The sequence below is a fragment of the Protopterus annectens genome, chromosome 1.part1 (genome assembly GCF_019279795.1).
Source record: "Protopterus annectens isolate FY-2018-M chromosome 1.part1, PAN1.0, whole genome shotgun sequence".
In the NCBI taxonomy this organism is placed as follows: domain Eukaryota; kingdom Metazoa; phylum Chordata; order Ceratodontiformes; family Protopteridae; genus Protopterus; species Protopterus annectens.
Window position 1 is genome coordinate 1228218781 of NC_056726.1, and position 14381 is coordinate 1228233161.

Consider the following 14381-nt stretch of genomic DNA (forward strand, 5'->3'; position numbering starts at 1 on the left):
GGTTGTCGGTAAGCATGAGACAATGCAACATTGTCTCCGGATGTCTATTTTCACCAGGCTGGCTACAGAGATAGTAGGGAAGTACACATCCATGGCTGCAGATCCTCCTTTTATGATCTATGAAAGGCGGTGCAGGAGGGGGTTGTAACTTAACTAAATTTTGAATTGTTGGGATTGGGAGAGAGGTCTAGGACTGATCTAAAGCAACACTCTTGGAGTAATGCCTCTCAGCAGGCAAACTAGCTGCTCTACACTCTGCTAGATACTTAACAAAGAAGTTAAGGATGCTTTATATGGAAAATTACAACTCATGGTACCTGTGTCTTTACAGGGCACTGTGAACCACCACTGCACAGCTCAGCACAGGTTATAGGGGATGAGCTAGAGAACAAACCAATCAGTAAACAGTAAAAATGTAGTATAAATGTATATATAATGCTCAGATCCTGCAGCAATTCACTATTGTCTCACAATTGTGAGTGACACTACAAGACTAAGGTCTCCAGACCAAATATAATGCAAAAAGTAAACATTTACTTATTTTTATTTATTTATTGACATTTGATTACTGGGAAAGTCATCTGGCAGGACCCCAGCTTTAGAGGAGGCCTGGGGAGAAAATCTCCAAAGTATTACAAAACATTTAAAAAATAGTAATTTTAATTTTTTTTTCAATACTACAAAACCAATACAGCTTAAATAATTATACCAAATTAGACATAATATAAAAACATAAACAAAACAAAATTCAGATTAACACAGTGTGTTCTAATTGAATGGGATGATATGAAATGGAGATGATCTCAAGCTTTAAGAATCTAATGGGAGTGCCTTATCAGTTTGAGCTATCAATGCCAGTAGAATTAGCACTGGAAAGGGCTTCCAAAGTCTAATATACAGTCAGGGTGGTCAGCTAAAAACCTACCAAGTTTAAAAACACAACAAGAGTTGGGTGGGTGGATAGTAAACTATCCAAAAATCAATGTAGCCAAACAGTAGTTGTAAATATAGAGCTCTTGTAGCTGAATACAAATGCATCAATGAATACAAAATGTTTCCCAAATGACCATAGCCAACAATGATTGACTCCAAAAAAGAAATCTTTTCAGTAAAACAAAATTTAAAATACACACTTAATGTCAGTACAGCTTTGTCACAAGTATCAGAGCTGCTCAGGTTAAGCAAATATGGTTAAATGATCCACATGTTCATACTGAAAGTTATTTTTAATACATAATACCTCCTAAACTTGCTTTATTGAACTTTGTTTAAGCTTAGATTTATCTGAACCTGGTTTATCTGAACTTGCTGCTTGTACAGATTTTTTAAACATTGTATAGGACAAATCCTTAAAACAGCATTTGTTTGTATTTGCAGCTTGTTCAGACTTGTTTAAAGTTGTGTCACTGTATTGTAAATATTTATCTCAAATGAGCTTATTTGTGAATATTGGTGTTGAATTACTGAAACTTTAGTTATGATCACCTTGCTGTTGAAGCTGCTGCTTGTACAGACCTGGGTGATTGTAAAGAACACAAGTACTGCTTTTTGTGCCATGTAGGTTAGGGGTGGGGCTTATGTGACTGGCATGTCCATAGCTGTCTAATGCTATGATGAAGTCAGTTAACCCTTAAGACATCTGTCAAACTGCACTTTGCACTTAACTCACATAACAATTGCTGACTTCATTGTAGCATTTGACAGCTACTGACATGACAATCACAAATATATTATATGCACTTATATATACACAAATACATTTTTACACTGTTTATACATAGGTGTATAGGTGAGATGTATTTATACCTATCCACACATTTTTTACGCATATCTTGTTTTTTCAAAACACGCCAACTGTTTACTAACAGGTAGCACTGTTGATGTCCAGCCAAACCCTAGCTCATGTGATCCTAATAAACACATTGACCAGTAAGATCATAATCCCATTTGCTTAAAAGCCTGGTGGAATGCTGCTCTGATCTACCAGATGTTTAAGTTAGATGTAAACTTTTCTTCTGAATGGAGACCTGGCAAACACATCACGAACTGTTACCATAGCATTTGAAGATGAGTGCTACCAAAACACAAAACACGTGGGCCAGGTAGTCCTCACAACCTGTCTGTGTCAGAATTTCTTTATTAAGCATGATTCTCTTGTTTAAATTATTACAAATAAAACAAAAAAATGAGCATGTAATAAATGTTTAACCACTGCTAGAATTGAGAGATGGAAATAATATAGCTTCAAGGCTGTCTACCTGTAACGTTACAAAATAAAGGTATAGTGCCAAATGATGTCACATTTTAAAGGACAACACTGGGATTCTATTATTAAATGCTCAATGTCTCTGTCCCTTTTCTCTCTGTTTACTGTCCCTGCTATGAATAAACAAAATACAGCATTTAAAATATTTTAAATTGACTGTTGCTCTCCACTAGAACAGTACCTTACTGTACTGTGGTGGTTTCACTTTCAAAAAACTTTTGACCCACCTTTGCTGTAGTCTCCAATTCACTGATGTCATCAAGGCCACTGAATACAGGTAGTTTTCTGCCCCCTCAAACTGACGTTACCACTACCATCCTAAAAACCTACCCATGCTTTGATGTCACAGCTCCCTGGTCCTTCCCCTACCCATACAGAAATTAGAGGCTAGAACAAGGAAACAGTACATGAGTCAAGTCTCTTGCTGTGAGATGTCAATCACAGCAAGTAACAACTCAAATTACCCTTAGCACTTTAACAGCTAGGGAAGTTAGTTGTGAAAAGGGATGGGAGATGAGTCAAACTAGTACAATTCAGGATTCACAAAAGACTGCAGTTTAGCCTTTCTAAAAAGAAGCAGCAATAAAAAGCACTTTGAAAGTCTGTTTTGTGGCATTTGCACTGTTTGTGTTTTAAGCAGTCATTGAACGACATGAAATGTTACTCAAAACTAATTGACTGAAAGACAATGGTGTATGCATGTAAAATCAATTCAGTGACAGGAGCTTTAGGAAGAAAGAAGCCTGTGTGATGTATTTTTTTTTAAAGACAAGCACTGTACTGTGGGATACCTAGAGGCAGACTAAACAATCAGAATTACTTCAAGATGTGAGACCCCATGTGGTCAGACTGAGAAATTATGTATAAAAATATTTAAAACCCTGTAAATAGTCCCAGAGTGGTATTAAAATGTAGGAAACACCAAGCCATAATGAAATAAACATGCTTTTTGAGTCTGTGGGTATGGTTCTCCTTTAATTCAACTATAGAAACAAATATTAACCTGCTAAATAGGAACTAGTAAATATAAAATTCAGTATGTCCAGTTCTACTTTTTGCTAAGCCAACAAAAAAAAAAAATTACTCCAAAATGTCAGAGGACACCTGGATACTTTGACACTGGTATACATCAGTAACAGATAACTTACATATTCACCAAGGATATTCACACCTCCAGGCTAGTTGCCCAACACAATGCATCTGAAATTCTCCAGGTGCAACTAACAAGGTAAGACTACAATCCAAACTGTAGCTTGCTACAGATCCCCCACCATGCCCCAAGATTCTCACTGCACCTTCCTAAACATACTGGAAAATATTAAGATACAACCAAACACCCTAAGACTGGGTGATTTCAACTACCCTGCCATTAGCTGGGAAAACTACCCGGGTACCAACACCTTTTCCCAACGGTTCTTGGAATTAATAAATTCGAATGCCCAGGATCAACTAATCCATTGTCTCCCAAGGGGCTCCAATATCCTAGACCTGGTCATTACCAACATGGGATATAGATGCTCCACACCAGTGGTCACCCCCTCATTGGCCAGGTCTGACCATAAGCTAATCACCCTTGACATCCACATCCCACCCCCCCACCCCACCCCCCCAGTAAGGAAACCTCTGTAAAAAAACTACTCCAAAGCCAACGTCATGCTACTCAAGTCAGAAATGACAAACTTCATGACACCCACGCAGATGGGAGCTGAAAGTTCGACTGCTGAATCCTACACTAAAGCACTGTATGAGCACATCCACTCGTGCAGGAATCGTGCCATTCCAAATAGAACCAATTTGCTCTCCTCCAAAAAAAGAAAGCCAATCTGGTGGTCCCCTGCCATACACAAACTATACAACAGAAGAAGAAACTGTTGCAGAAAAGAAGAAAATCCCAGGATGCAAAAATCTCCCTTACCAGCATCAGTAAGAAGCTGAGATCCCTCATAAAATCCTCCAAAGCAAGTTACGAAAATAAAATTGCTAAAGATTCCAAAGACAACCACAAGGCATTCTATAGTTATGTCAAGAATCTAAATGGCAATGCTCAGATCTGCTCTGAGCTACAACAGAATGGCATTAAGTATACTGATCCCAATGATATTGCCAATATCCTGGCAGATCGATTTAGTGCCAACTTCACCCCCCTCTCACCCCCTAAAGGGCCCAACTCAATACCAAAAGATTGCCAAATTCTGGTAATCATGGCCACACAGGTAGAAACTGCACTCTCCGAAGCTAAGAATACAGCATCTATGGGACGGGATGACATCCTGGGCTGTGTACTAAATGAACTACAAAATGAACTGGCACCTTACCTCAATGTTATGTTTAATCATAGCCTCACCTCAGATTTCATACCCACTGAATGGCGCACAGCTACAGTTATCCCACTCCACAAAGGGGGATCCACCTTGGATCCCGGGAACTACCATCCCATCAGTCTTATGAGCCTGATCTGTAAGGGCATGGAACACATTATCATGGAACTTATAAACAAAGAGATTGGCGACCTTCAAACACTGGACCCCACCCAGTTTGGGTTCGTGAAGGGCCGATCTTGTCTCCTGAACCTGATTGACTTCTTCGAATCAGTCTCCAGAGCTGTGGATGAGGGTAAGGAGGTCCACACAGCCTATCCTGGACCTTGCCAAGGCCTTTGACACCATCCACCACTCTGGAATCATAGATAAACTTATTAAGCTGGGCAAAAATCCCTATGTCACTCGATATGTTGCCAACTGGCTTACTGACAGAACCCAGACTGTAAAAGTAGCTGACTCTAAATCCAGCTCCAGACAGGTGACAAGTGGAGTACCTCAGGGTTCAGTCCTGGGACTGCTCTTGTTTAACATCTACTTCTCTGAAGTACAGGCCAACACTAAGGGACTCTGGCTAACAAAGTTTGCAGATGACTGCAAACTGAGAGCCATTATTGAATCCCCAAATGATGTGGATATTCTACAAAAGGGCCTTACAGAAACAGATGCTTGGTGCCAGAGCCATGGGCTCAAGCTTAATGCCAAGAAATGTATAGTTATCCCCTTTGGGTAAAACCATGTAGCCATGAATTACCACACAGGTGGCAGTACACTAAACACCGAAAGTGTGATGAGAAACTTAGGGACACAGTTGGACAGTGGTCTCACTTTCGATAACCACATTGCCACAACAGTCAGGAAATCCTTCTATGTGGCACACCTCATCACTAAGGGCTTTTTATCCAGAAAAACGGAGGTCATTGTCCCACTGTACTCATCCCTCATTAGACCCATTATAGAGTACAACACCCAGTTTGGTATGTACCTCACAAGACATCTGCAACAGCTGGAAAGGTCACAGAAATATCTCACTAAAAAAATCACAGGCCTAAAGCAGATGCCCTATACTGACCATCTAAAAAAATTCAAACTATACTCTGTGGCATATCGTCTACTCAGAGGTGATCTCTGCTTAACATACAAGGCCATGTCAAACCCTGAGCTGTTGGACATTCTCCACTTAAAGAAATCCAAATCCCTCAGAGCCACACGCTCCAGGGATCTAAACTTTGTTATCACAATGAACAAAACATGCTGGAGGGATAGGTCCTGACCCAGAGACTCCCCATAGTATGGAATAGACTGCCCATACATGTCAAGCAGAGCGTCTCCTTGGCCCTCTTCAAAAGGAACCTTGACAATTGGATGGGAGATAGAAAATTCACCTCAGGGATCACGTCACTCACCCTGCTAGACAGGGGTCCAGGGAAGTAATTATTATGGGAAGAAATATCCAGGGAATTGTTATGGCTAAGCTTGTATAGGCACTAGGGCCGATAGCATAGTACCAACCTATGAACCTATGAACCTATTTGTAAATAAACACCTTGACCCAAGCAGGAAAGCCAATAATTTTCAAAAACTGGGCCTTACAATTCATTGAAACAGAGTACAGTGTCCCTTTAAGTGGGAACATGCTGATATGCTGTCTATCAAAGTGGAGGGGCGGGGGTTGCTACAGCGCATTTAGGTGATGAGCTGGTAGTTGTATTCCTTACAGCCTTTCAGACCTGCTTACAGTGGGATTTCAGATTCTTACAACATAGTGAGTACTGCTGCTTCAGTACAATTTATGTAGATCAAATGTGCTGTTTTGTAATTGTTGGTATTGTACCATAGAGGCTGTTTATCATGCATTTCTTCTGAAGCTGTTGAAACAATAACTGCAGCTGGAATGGTTTAAAACTATTCTGCCATTGGTGTGAAATTGCCTTTATGTAACCAGAAAAAGGCTGTTGCTCCTGAAATTATTTCAAAAGTAGTCTTTGTGGGTGAAAACTACAGTTTGTATTCAAAATTAAATGCTTTTGTTTGTAAATATTGCCTAAACAATCTACAATGTGTAGTACTGAACCATTTTCTCCCTGTTGTAGCTTTCCATTGTGCTGTTCTGTTTTCAAACCTTGTCTGAATTACTTTTTGGGAAATGAAAAAATTCAAATAATTCTATCAATTTGGTATTTCATTTAATCACTGTGAGACAGTTCAAATTGAGCAATTTGCAATGTTAAATAATATTACAGCTTCTCCTGTATCAATGCACTTCAGAATTTAAGGGACCTGGAAAACTATTACAACAGCAGCTAAAGAGCAACACTGTTAGCAACTGTTTTTTTTTTTTTATGTACAAAGCATAGTTTATACAATCCCATTAATGCTACTAGCTGTTAACTGATACACAGCAGTTTGAAGTTTAAGGATGTAATACTGCATTGCATTGGCCTGTTTTTCTTTTCCTTGGGAAGCCAGCTATCTTAAAAAAGCATTTATATTACCTCATCAAAATTTTACTGCATCGAAGCAATAAATGTCGAACACAGTTGATTGATGCAGCAAAATATAGAACGAGTATAAAAAACAAAAAAGAACAAAAAAAAACTAAAGGGCGTAGGCAGGGGGGCAAGCCACCCTGCACCCCCCACACTCCCCGCTACTTAAATATACCAACTCCAAGACCGCACTACATTGAGGTAAACGGAAATCTCCCCCTACGGAGATTTCCGTTTACCTGGCCGATATTCTTCACTTTCGATATTGTCGTGCCGACAATATCAGATTCGATATTGTCAGCTTGCGACAATACAATATAGACCCTTAAAAAATACTGATGTTCTATATAAGTAAGACTTTGTATGCAAGTCTGCACTTTAGGGATATGTACTATATATAACCTTTAATCAGACTTATTAACAGTAAGTAAGTCTGTTTAAACATGTCTTAACTGGCAGATTGTGAAACTGAACTTAAGTTATACAATTTGTTTACTCAAAAATCTGCACACATTTTTGTTCACCTCTAAAATTATTTCTTTAATATACTTGCAAGATTGACCCTTCTACACAGTAGCAGAAATCATTGGTTTGCCTTTCATTCTGGGAAAAATATATTTATTCAGCTGGGGGGGATTTCGGCCTGAAAAAATATATTTTTCTGTGTGGACAACAAATAGGCTCAAACCTTTGGGTGCCACTTGGTAAGCTGCTAAAACTACCTGCACCATTTAACAAACTGATAATATAAATATAAAACAAAACAATCAGAGCATATCCAGTAAATAATCCATTATTTTATAAACAAATCTTAAGGTAACATCAAAGTGGTGAATTGTTTCCTTTACTCTGTTTTCTAGGTACATGTTACTTTTAGTTTTAAGTTGTCTAGATAAAAAAAAAAAACAGTCTAGTCAAAGTAGTGGGATGGAAATAGAATGACAATAGGATTGGAAAGCATAGCTACTTACAAGTAGTTTCAGTATCTTTTACAGTATACATTTCAGCACAGGCCTCTGTCCCATGTTTATTTATGTTGTCTGGTTGGCCAGATCTCCAGTTGCTGTAATTTGAAGTGCAGCCATCAATCCAAATGAATGTTTTACTCTGGAAAGAAAAGAAAAGAAAAGATGAGAAAGACAAAATCAACTTGTGCATTAATGTGTATTTCCAGTATTTACATAATTTGGAGATAAAAACATATGAAGAATGCTGACAGAAGAAAACTCTGGCTGTATCTAGTCCATCCTAATTTTTTGCAGTTAGTCCCTTTCCTGATATCCATTCCTCTCCCCTATCCTGTTTCTTCTTACACCTATCCCAGGGCACTATCTGGTGTCCTGCATCCATAGTTTCCACTTGTAATACAACCCAGGGCCCTACCATCCTTTCCATGATTTTGTTTAAATTGGTGGTCCATTTCGCTCCATCCTCCTGCCATTATGTTCACTGCAGTTGCTTCCCATCTCATCTCTCTTACTGCACCGCACCCATTTGACCTCTGGCAATGTAAGTGCATCTATTGCTAGGGATAATGTATTAGGCAGAAGTGGTAGAAGGGATTTATTCAGGTAGAATTATTTAGATATTAGGCTGTTGATACCAGTAGCTTTGCTAGGGTGGGGTGAAGGTGGCAACTGCCCTAGGTGCAAAGTGTTAGCAGATGGGGACCATCCGTCAGAGCCATCATTCCAATTCCCGAATGCTCTTTAGTGCAATTCCAGATTTTAAAAGTTGGTATTGCATTTGTGGTCAAACCTGAGTGCTGCAGCATACTTTGTGCTGTCAAAACTCTAATTTGTTACAGTTTAAAATTACAAAAACAAAACTTTTTTAAAACTGAAACCTAAATACTGTAGTGCTCTGTGCAGGGTATAAACAGTAGCAACTGCTTGTTAAATTTGTTGAAAGCAGTTTGCTGCAGTTTAAAAGAAAAAAAAAATACTAAAATGAGAGGAAGGAGTGTCGGTGGCAGGGTACAGAAATGGAACCTGACTGACTAGGGCAGGGAGTGTGCCATGTATCTCGCCATCTGGTTCGTCTGCCAGCAGAAAGAGAGGGGGTTTTTTTTGTTCATCAATTGAAGAGCTGGGGAGGTTGGAGTTGGTGGGCATGTGGCTTGGATATTGTCTGCAGAAAACCAGCAATTTGCCATCCTGCAATTTTGCAGAAGTCTCCTTTTTTATAGGTTCATAGGTAAGTACTAGGCTAGCCACCCTTGCAGGACATTTTAACCTAACCAGTTTCCCTTTTTGAGCTTGAAATAACCTATCCCATTTGGTTATAGACGTGCTTTATCCATCCCATGGTCAATAATTATATATTTCCCCTAATGAGAATAACTGGGATCATACCATAGATAATTTAAGGGGGCCCATACATGGGATAAAGCATTTAGGAGCTGCATTTTGTCATTTGTTGTACAGGGGGCCCTGTGGTAAATTTTGTGTTTTCCATCCATAGATCTAAGTTACACTTGAAAATCAACAAGGATGAACTTTGTTTTATGTGGACGGGAAGTCTGTTCCACAGCAGCAGTATCCTCTGTGAAATATACCTGTCCCTCCAAATCATTCAGTTGATGCTGTGGAAAAGGTTTAGATCCCTACAAAGAGTATTTCTGAGGCCTGGAGGATGCCTTCTGAACCAGACACGTCACCTCTAAGCAGTCTGTAGGATACAGGGCTATGAGCCGGTCCATTTAGAACATGTTGCTTAGGCCTTGTATCCTTGTAGTAATGTATCTCTAAGGGTGCTCCAATTGTTGCATGTGTCTGGATAGATGTATGCCAAAGGGGGCATTAAGTTACATGACTGGCCAAATGAGGGCTCACTAAAGGGGGACAATGACAACTCTAGATCTAGACACAATCCCTTTGATTATAAGCTATACAATATAGGAGGACTTTCCTACAATAATAAACACATGTTGGTCAAATGTTTATTTTATTTATTTTTATTTTTACATTTGTTTACCGGGAAAGTCCGACTGGACAAAATGTCCTTTTTCAGTGGAGGCCTGGGGAGAAAAGCTCCAGATTTACAGGTAAAAAAACAGCAAAAAACAAATATAAATACTAATACAAAATCAAATAGAAATACAAAATGTAAATACATATTTATACATTTCACTCACACATTTTATATGATCACAGCGGGATAAATAGATTAATAGTACTATGATTGAAGGTATAAACAAATGTTAAGTTAACTATATACTTAGTAGGGTATATTTTTGAATGTAAAACCAGTAGATTGTTTTCCTATAGCTGCCTTAAGACATCTTTTTGTTATCCAGGGTTTGTGCATGAGCAGGTCTATGTTTTAGATAGGTATGATTTGAGTAGATTCTTAAAATTGGAAACGTTAGTAGTAGTTCTGATATTTAGTGGCAAGGAATTCCAAGTTTTGGCTATGTAGTTGGAGTAAAGGGAAACTCTAGCTGCATTGTTAGATTTGGATATATTTAAGAAAGATTTGTTACTGGAATGCAATACCCTGTTATTGGAGTAATGCATTAGTAGATTTTAAAGTACTGGTGTTTTTTCTGGTTGATTTAGTGTTCGATGGGTGAAGGTGAGTTGAATATAGGGTAGTAGATTAGGCAATTCGAGCCAAGATAGTTGTTTTAAAACAAAGTAGTGATGAGATCCATCATTGGATTTAGTGGTAAACTTTGCAAATAATTTATAGCAAATGTTGAGTTTTGCTAGGTCAGATTTCGTAGGGTTTCTGTGGGTCTGTGAGGTATATAGTATTGTAGAGATAAGGTGGGTTCTCACGATAGTGGCCTTTTAAGATTTGTTTAGAAAGCATCTATTTCTGTACAGTGTTTCTAGGTTTTTGTGCACTTTTTTTATTGTCTGTGATATGGGTATGTTGAACTTCGTATTATGGTCAATGACCATTCCAGGTAATTTTGTTTGGGATACCGGAGATATAATTGTATTGTTTGATGATGATATGTTAAATGGTGGGTGAAAGTCTGTGGCTTTAGTTGGAGAGAAAAGCATACGCTTTGTTTTGTTAGGGTTAAGTATAAGTTGTGCATTGTTTAGCCAAGATTCCACTGCATTAAATGATGGTTGGGTGATTTTTTTGGAATCTTTGTAGTGTTGGGGCAGCACAAATCAAGTTGTCTGCATATTGCACTACAAAGGCAAATGAGGTGGCAGTGTGAAGATTGTTAGTAAAGATAGCAAAAAGAAGAGGTCCAAGAATAGATCCCTGTGGTACTCCCAAAATTACATGCAGTAGGGAGGTGAGATTTTGTTGCCATTTTACAGCTTGCTGCCATCCAGTTAGATATTGTTGGAACCATGCACGTGCAAAATGGCTACGTTTAAGTTAACAGTGTCTTTAAGAATTTAAAATGACAGACAGTTTCAAAAGCTTTGGAAAGACCAAGAAAAACAGAGGAAACTATATTGCCATTGTTGCCATGGTGGCTGACAATGTTAATAAAGTTAACAAGGGAAGTTGTGGTACTATGGTTATATACTTCTATAGGAGGTCAGAAACCATGCTGAGTGTTAGAAAAAAGATTATTGGGTATTATATAGTTTAAGATTTGTGAATGGATGTACCTCTCAAGAATTTTTGATAATTGTGATAGTATAGCTATTGGACAATAATTGGCTAATTCTGTCGAGTTTCTACCTTTATGTAAAGGGATGATATATGATACTTTCCAAATTTCAGGGAATTGTTCTGAGATGGCTCAATTTATTAGTATAAGTACTAGATAAGACATTGCTACTGCAGTGATTTTAGATATTCGGCAAGTAGATTATTGGCAGCAAGCGTTGTAGCTTTAAATATTTTGAGGTATTTTTCTCTAGTGTTTATTGGGATAGGTTGGAAAGAGACGTTATTGGTATCTGGAGTGAGTGCTATGTGCGTCTGAGGAGGAGAAAAGCAATTATTGACTGTGAGGGCTAGTATGGATTCCATGAAGTGTCTGTTAAATTGTGAGACTATGCTGTCTTTAGTATTGATGAGTGCTGGGAAGGGAGTATTAGTTTATCCTGGACGTAGGATTTTTTTCATGGCAGCCCAGAACTTTTGTGGGTTTCTTTGATTTTTTGATTGGATACTGCTGCAGTGATTTATTTTGCCCTGTTTAAAATGTTTTTAGCTTTACTTCTTAGTTCTAGATATGTTTGTTTATTTGTTGCAGTTTTGTTATTGAGACATTTTTCCCAGACCTCATCTCTAGTTTTTAGCAGAGATCTTGTTTCTTTGGTTAGCCTTGGGTCATAATTAGATTGTATCCTTATTGCTGTAGGAGGGGCCATGATGTTTAGGACATTGAGAAAGGCTGGGTTAAAGTATTCAACTGCAGTATCAAACGGGATATTTAAGTGGTGCCCAGTTGCATTTTTTTAAATTAGTTATGAAGTCTTGGGGGATAATTTTTTTATTGTTGCAGATTTGGTGGTAGGTGGTGAGTTTTTGTGGATTTATTCAATGTCAGAAAATATAGTCTATTCATGGCTTTGCATATTAGGCTGGTCAGACTTATGGGTCTGTAACTGCTTGGGGCAGTGGCGTGACCTTCCTTATACAGGAGAATGATTGTATGTGTTCTCCATTAACTTGGTGGAAAACTTATATGGAGGCCGAGATTCAGCAGTGTTGTTAGGGGTGTGGCTAAACCATGCTTCATAATATTTAAAATGAATCCAGGGATATTGTCTGAACACATCAGTGCAGTATTTTTAGCTTTTGATAGGACCTTTAAGACTCAGTCTTTTGTGATGCTGGAAGTGAACCAGTTTCAGGTACATCTCAAGGGACAGAAAGATGGGAGGGTGGAGTAAAGTTAGAGCTAAATTTATTGGCCAGTAGGTTGGCTGTATCTTTAGCCTTAGTGTAGTGAACATCATTCACATTAAGCTCAGTGCATTGCTGCTTTGTACTTTTGAGATTATGAATATCATATGATCATAGGAAGTTACTAGGCTATAGGCCCTGAGGCCCTTACAAGCCTAGCCAAGAATTTAGCCCATGTTCTAACAAGTCAGTCATATAACTAAAAAATATTCCTCTTCACTTGGCACTGGTTGACTCAACTATGCTTCTGGTTGCTACCGCTATATGAAATTAATATAGGTAAGTGTCAGCATATTGTTAGGCTATAAGAGGAATGAGGTATTGCTAGATGAATTGAGATTTGATATTGGTAATAGTGTTAGGCTTCATCTGAATACAGCTTTTGTTAGAAGGGGAATCTCACAGAACAAGAGTCAGTACAACTGCAGACTGCTCACTCAGACTCTGCCATAGACTGCTGTAAGGGAAAGGTTAGTTTGTTTTTCTTATATTGCTTAATTGTACTTTGTATTGCTTTATTGCCCTCTTTTATTTTGTATATTGTGGTGTATGTTCATTACACTGAGTTTTATTTGTGTTCTGTTTTCTGCTTTAGATTTAAACTATGAAAGAGACCAGAGCTGTGTCTCTTGTGAGCCACATAGAAATTATAACAGGTAATTTAAGGTTAATTACCTGTAAACTGAGGGAAGCGCTAGGAACTAAACCTTGGATTTAAGGGATAAAATAAAACATTTCAAGGCTTTACTGGAAAAGCTCACTCAGACTCTACCACAGACTGCAGTGTGGGAAAGGTTAGTTTGTTTTTCTTATATTGCTTTCTTGTGATTTGTATTGCTTTATTGCCTTCTATTTTGTATATCATGGTGTATTTTCATTACACTGTGTTTTAATTTTGTTCTGTTTAATACTAGGAAAGAAACCAGAGCTTTGATTCTTGTGAATTAATCCAAGCACAAGTAAAAATTCACCTAAACACCCAAAATTGGACCAGAGAAGTCAAACGTAGAAGCAAGAGAAACAATGGTGCAAAACCATTTTATGATAAACTGATGGTTTTGGACCATTGTTTCTCTTGCTTCTCTTGAGAATTACACAGAAAGTAAAACAGACCATTTAAGGTTAATTACCTGTGAACTGAGGTAGGAGCTAGGAACTACATCTTATATTTAAGGGCTAAAATATAACATATCAAGGCTTTACTGGAGAAGTTCAGTCAGACTGTATCATACACTGTTGTAAGGGAAAATGTTTGTTTTTCTTTTATTGCTTTCTTGTAATTTTTATTGCTTCATTGCCTTCTTCTGTTTTAATTGTATTCTGCTTTCCACTGCATATTTAGGCTCACAGGTTCATAGGTATGTAGTAGGCTATCTGCCCGAAGGCATTTATAAGCCTAGCCAGAATGTGTTGTCTTTCAATGCCCCCTTAGATTAGTTCCATGTGCCTCTGTCCAGCAAAGCCACTGAAGTT

General features: G+C 38.2%; 1 protein-coding gene across 1 annotated transcript in view; it reads right to left on the bottom strand.

Annotated features, from left to right (window-relative positions):
• The window catches only part of LOC122809479 (lectin-like), a 297360-nt gene that overhangs the window by 22866 nt on the left and 260113 nt on the right, over positions 1-14381 (bottom strand). The window contains exon 4 of the mRNA XM_044081025.1: positions 8045-8180. Coding sequence (XP_043936960.1) covers positions 8045-8180 — 136 coding nt within the window. The remainder of the gene's footprint in view (positions 1-8044; positions 8181-14381) is intronic.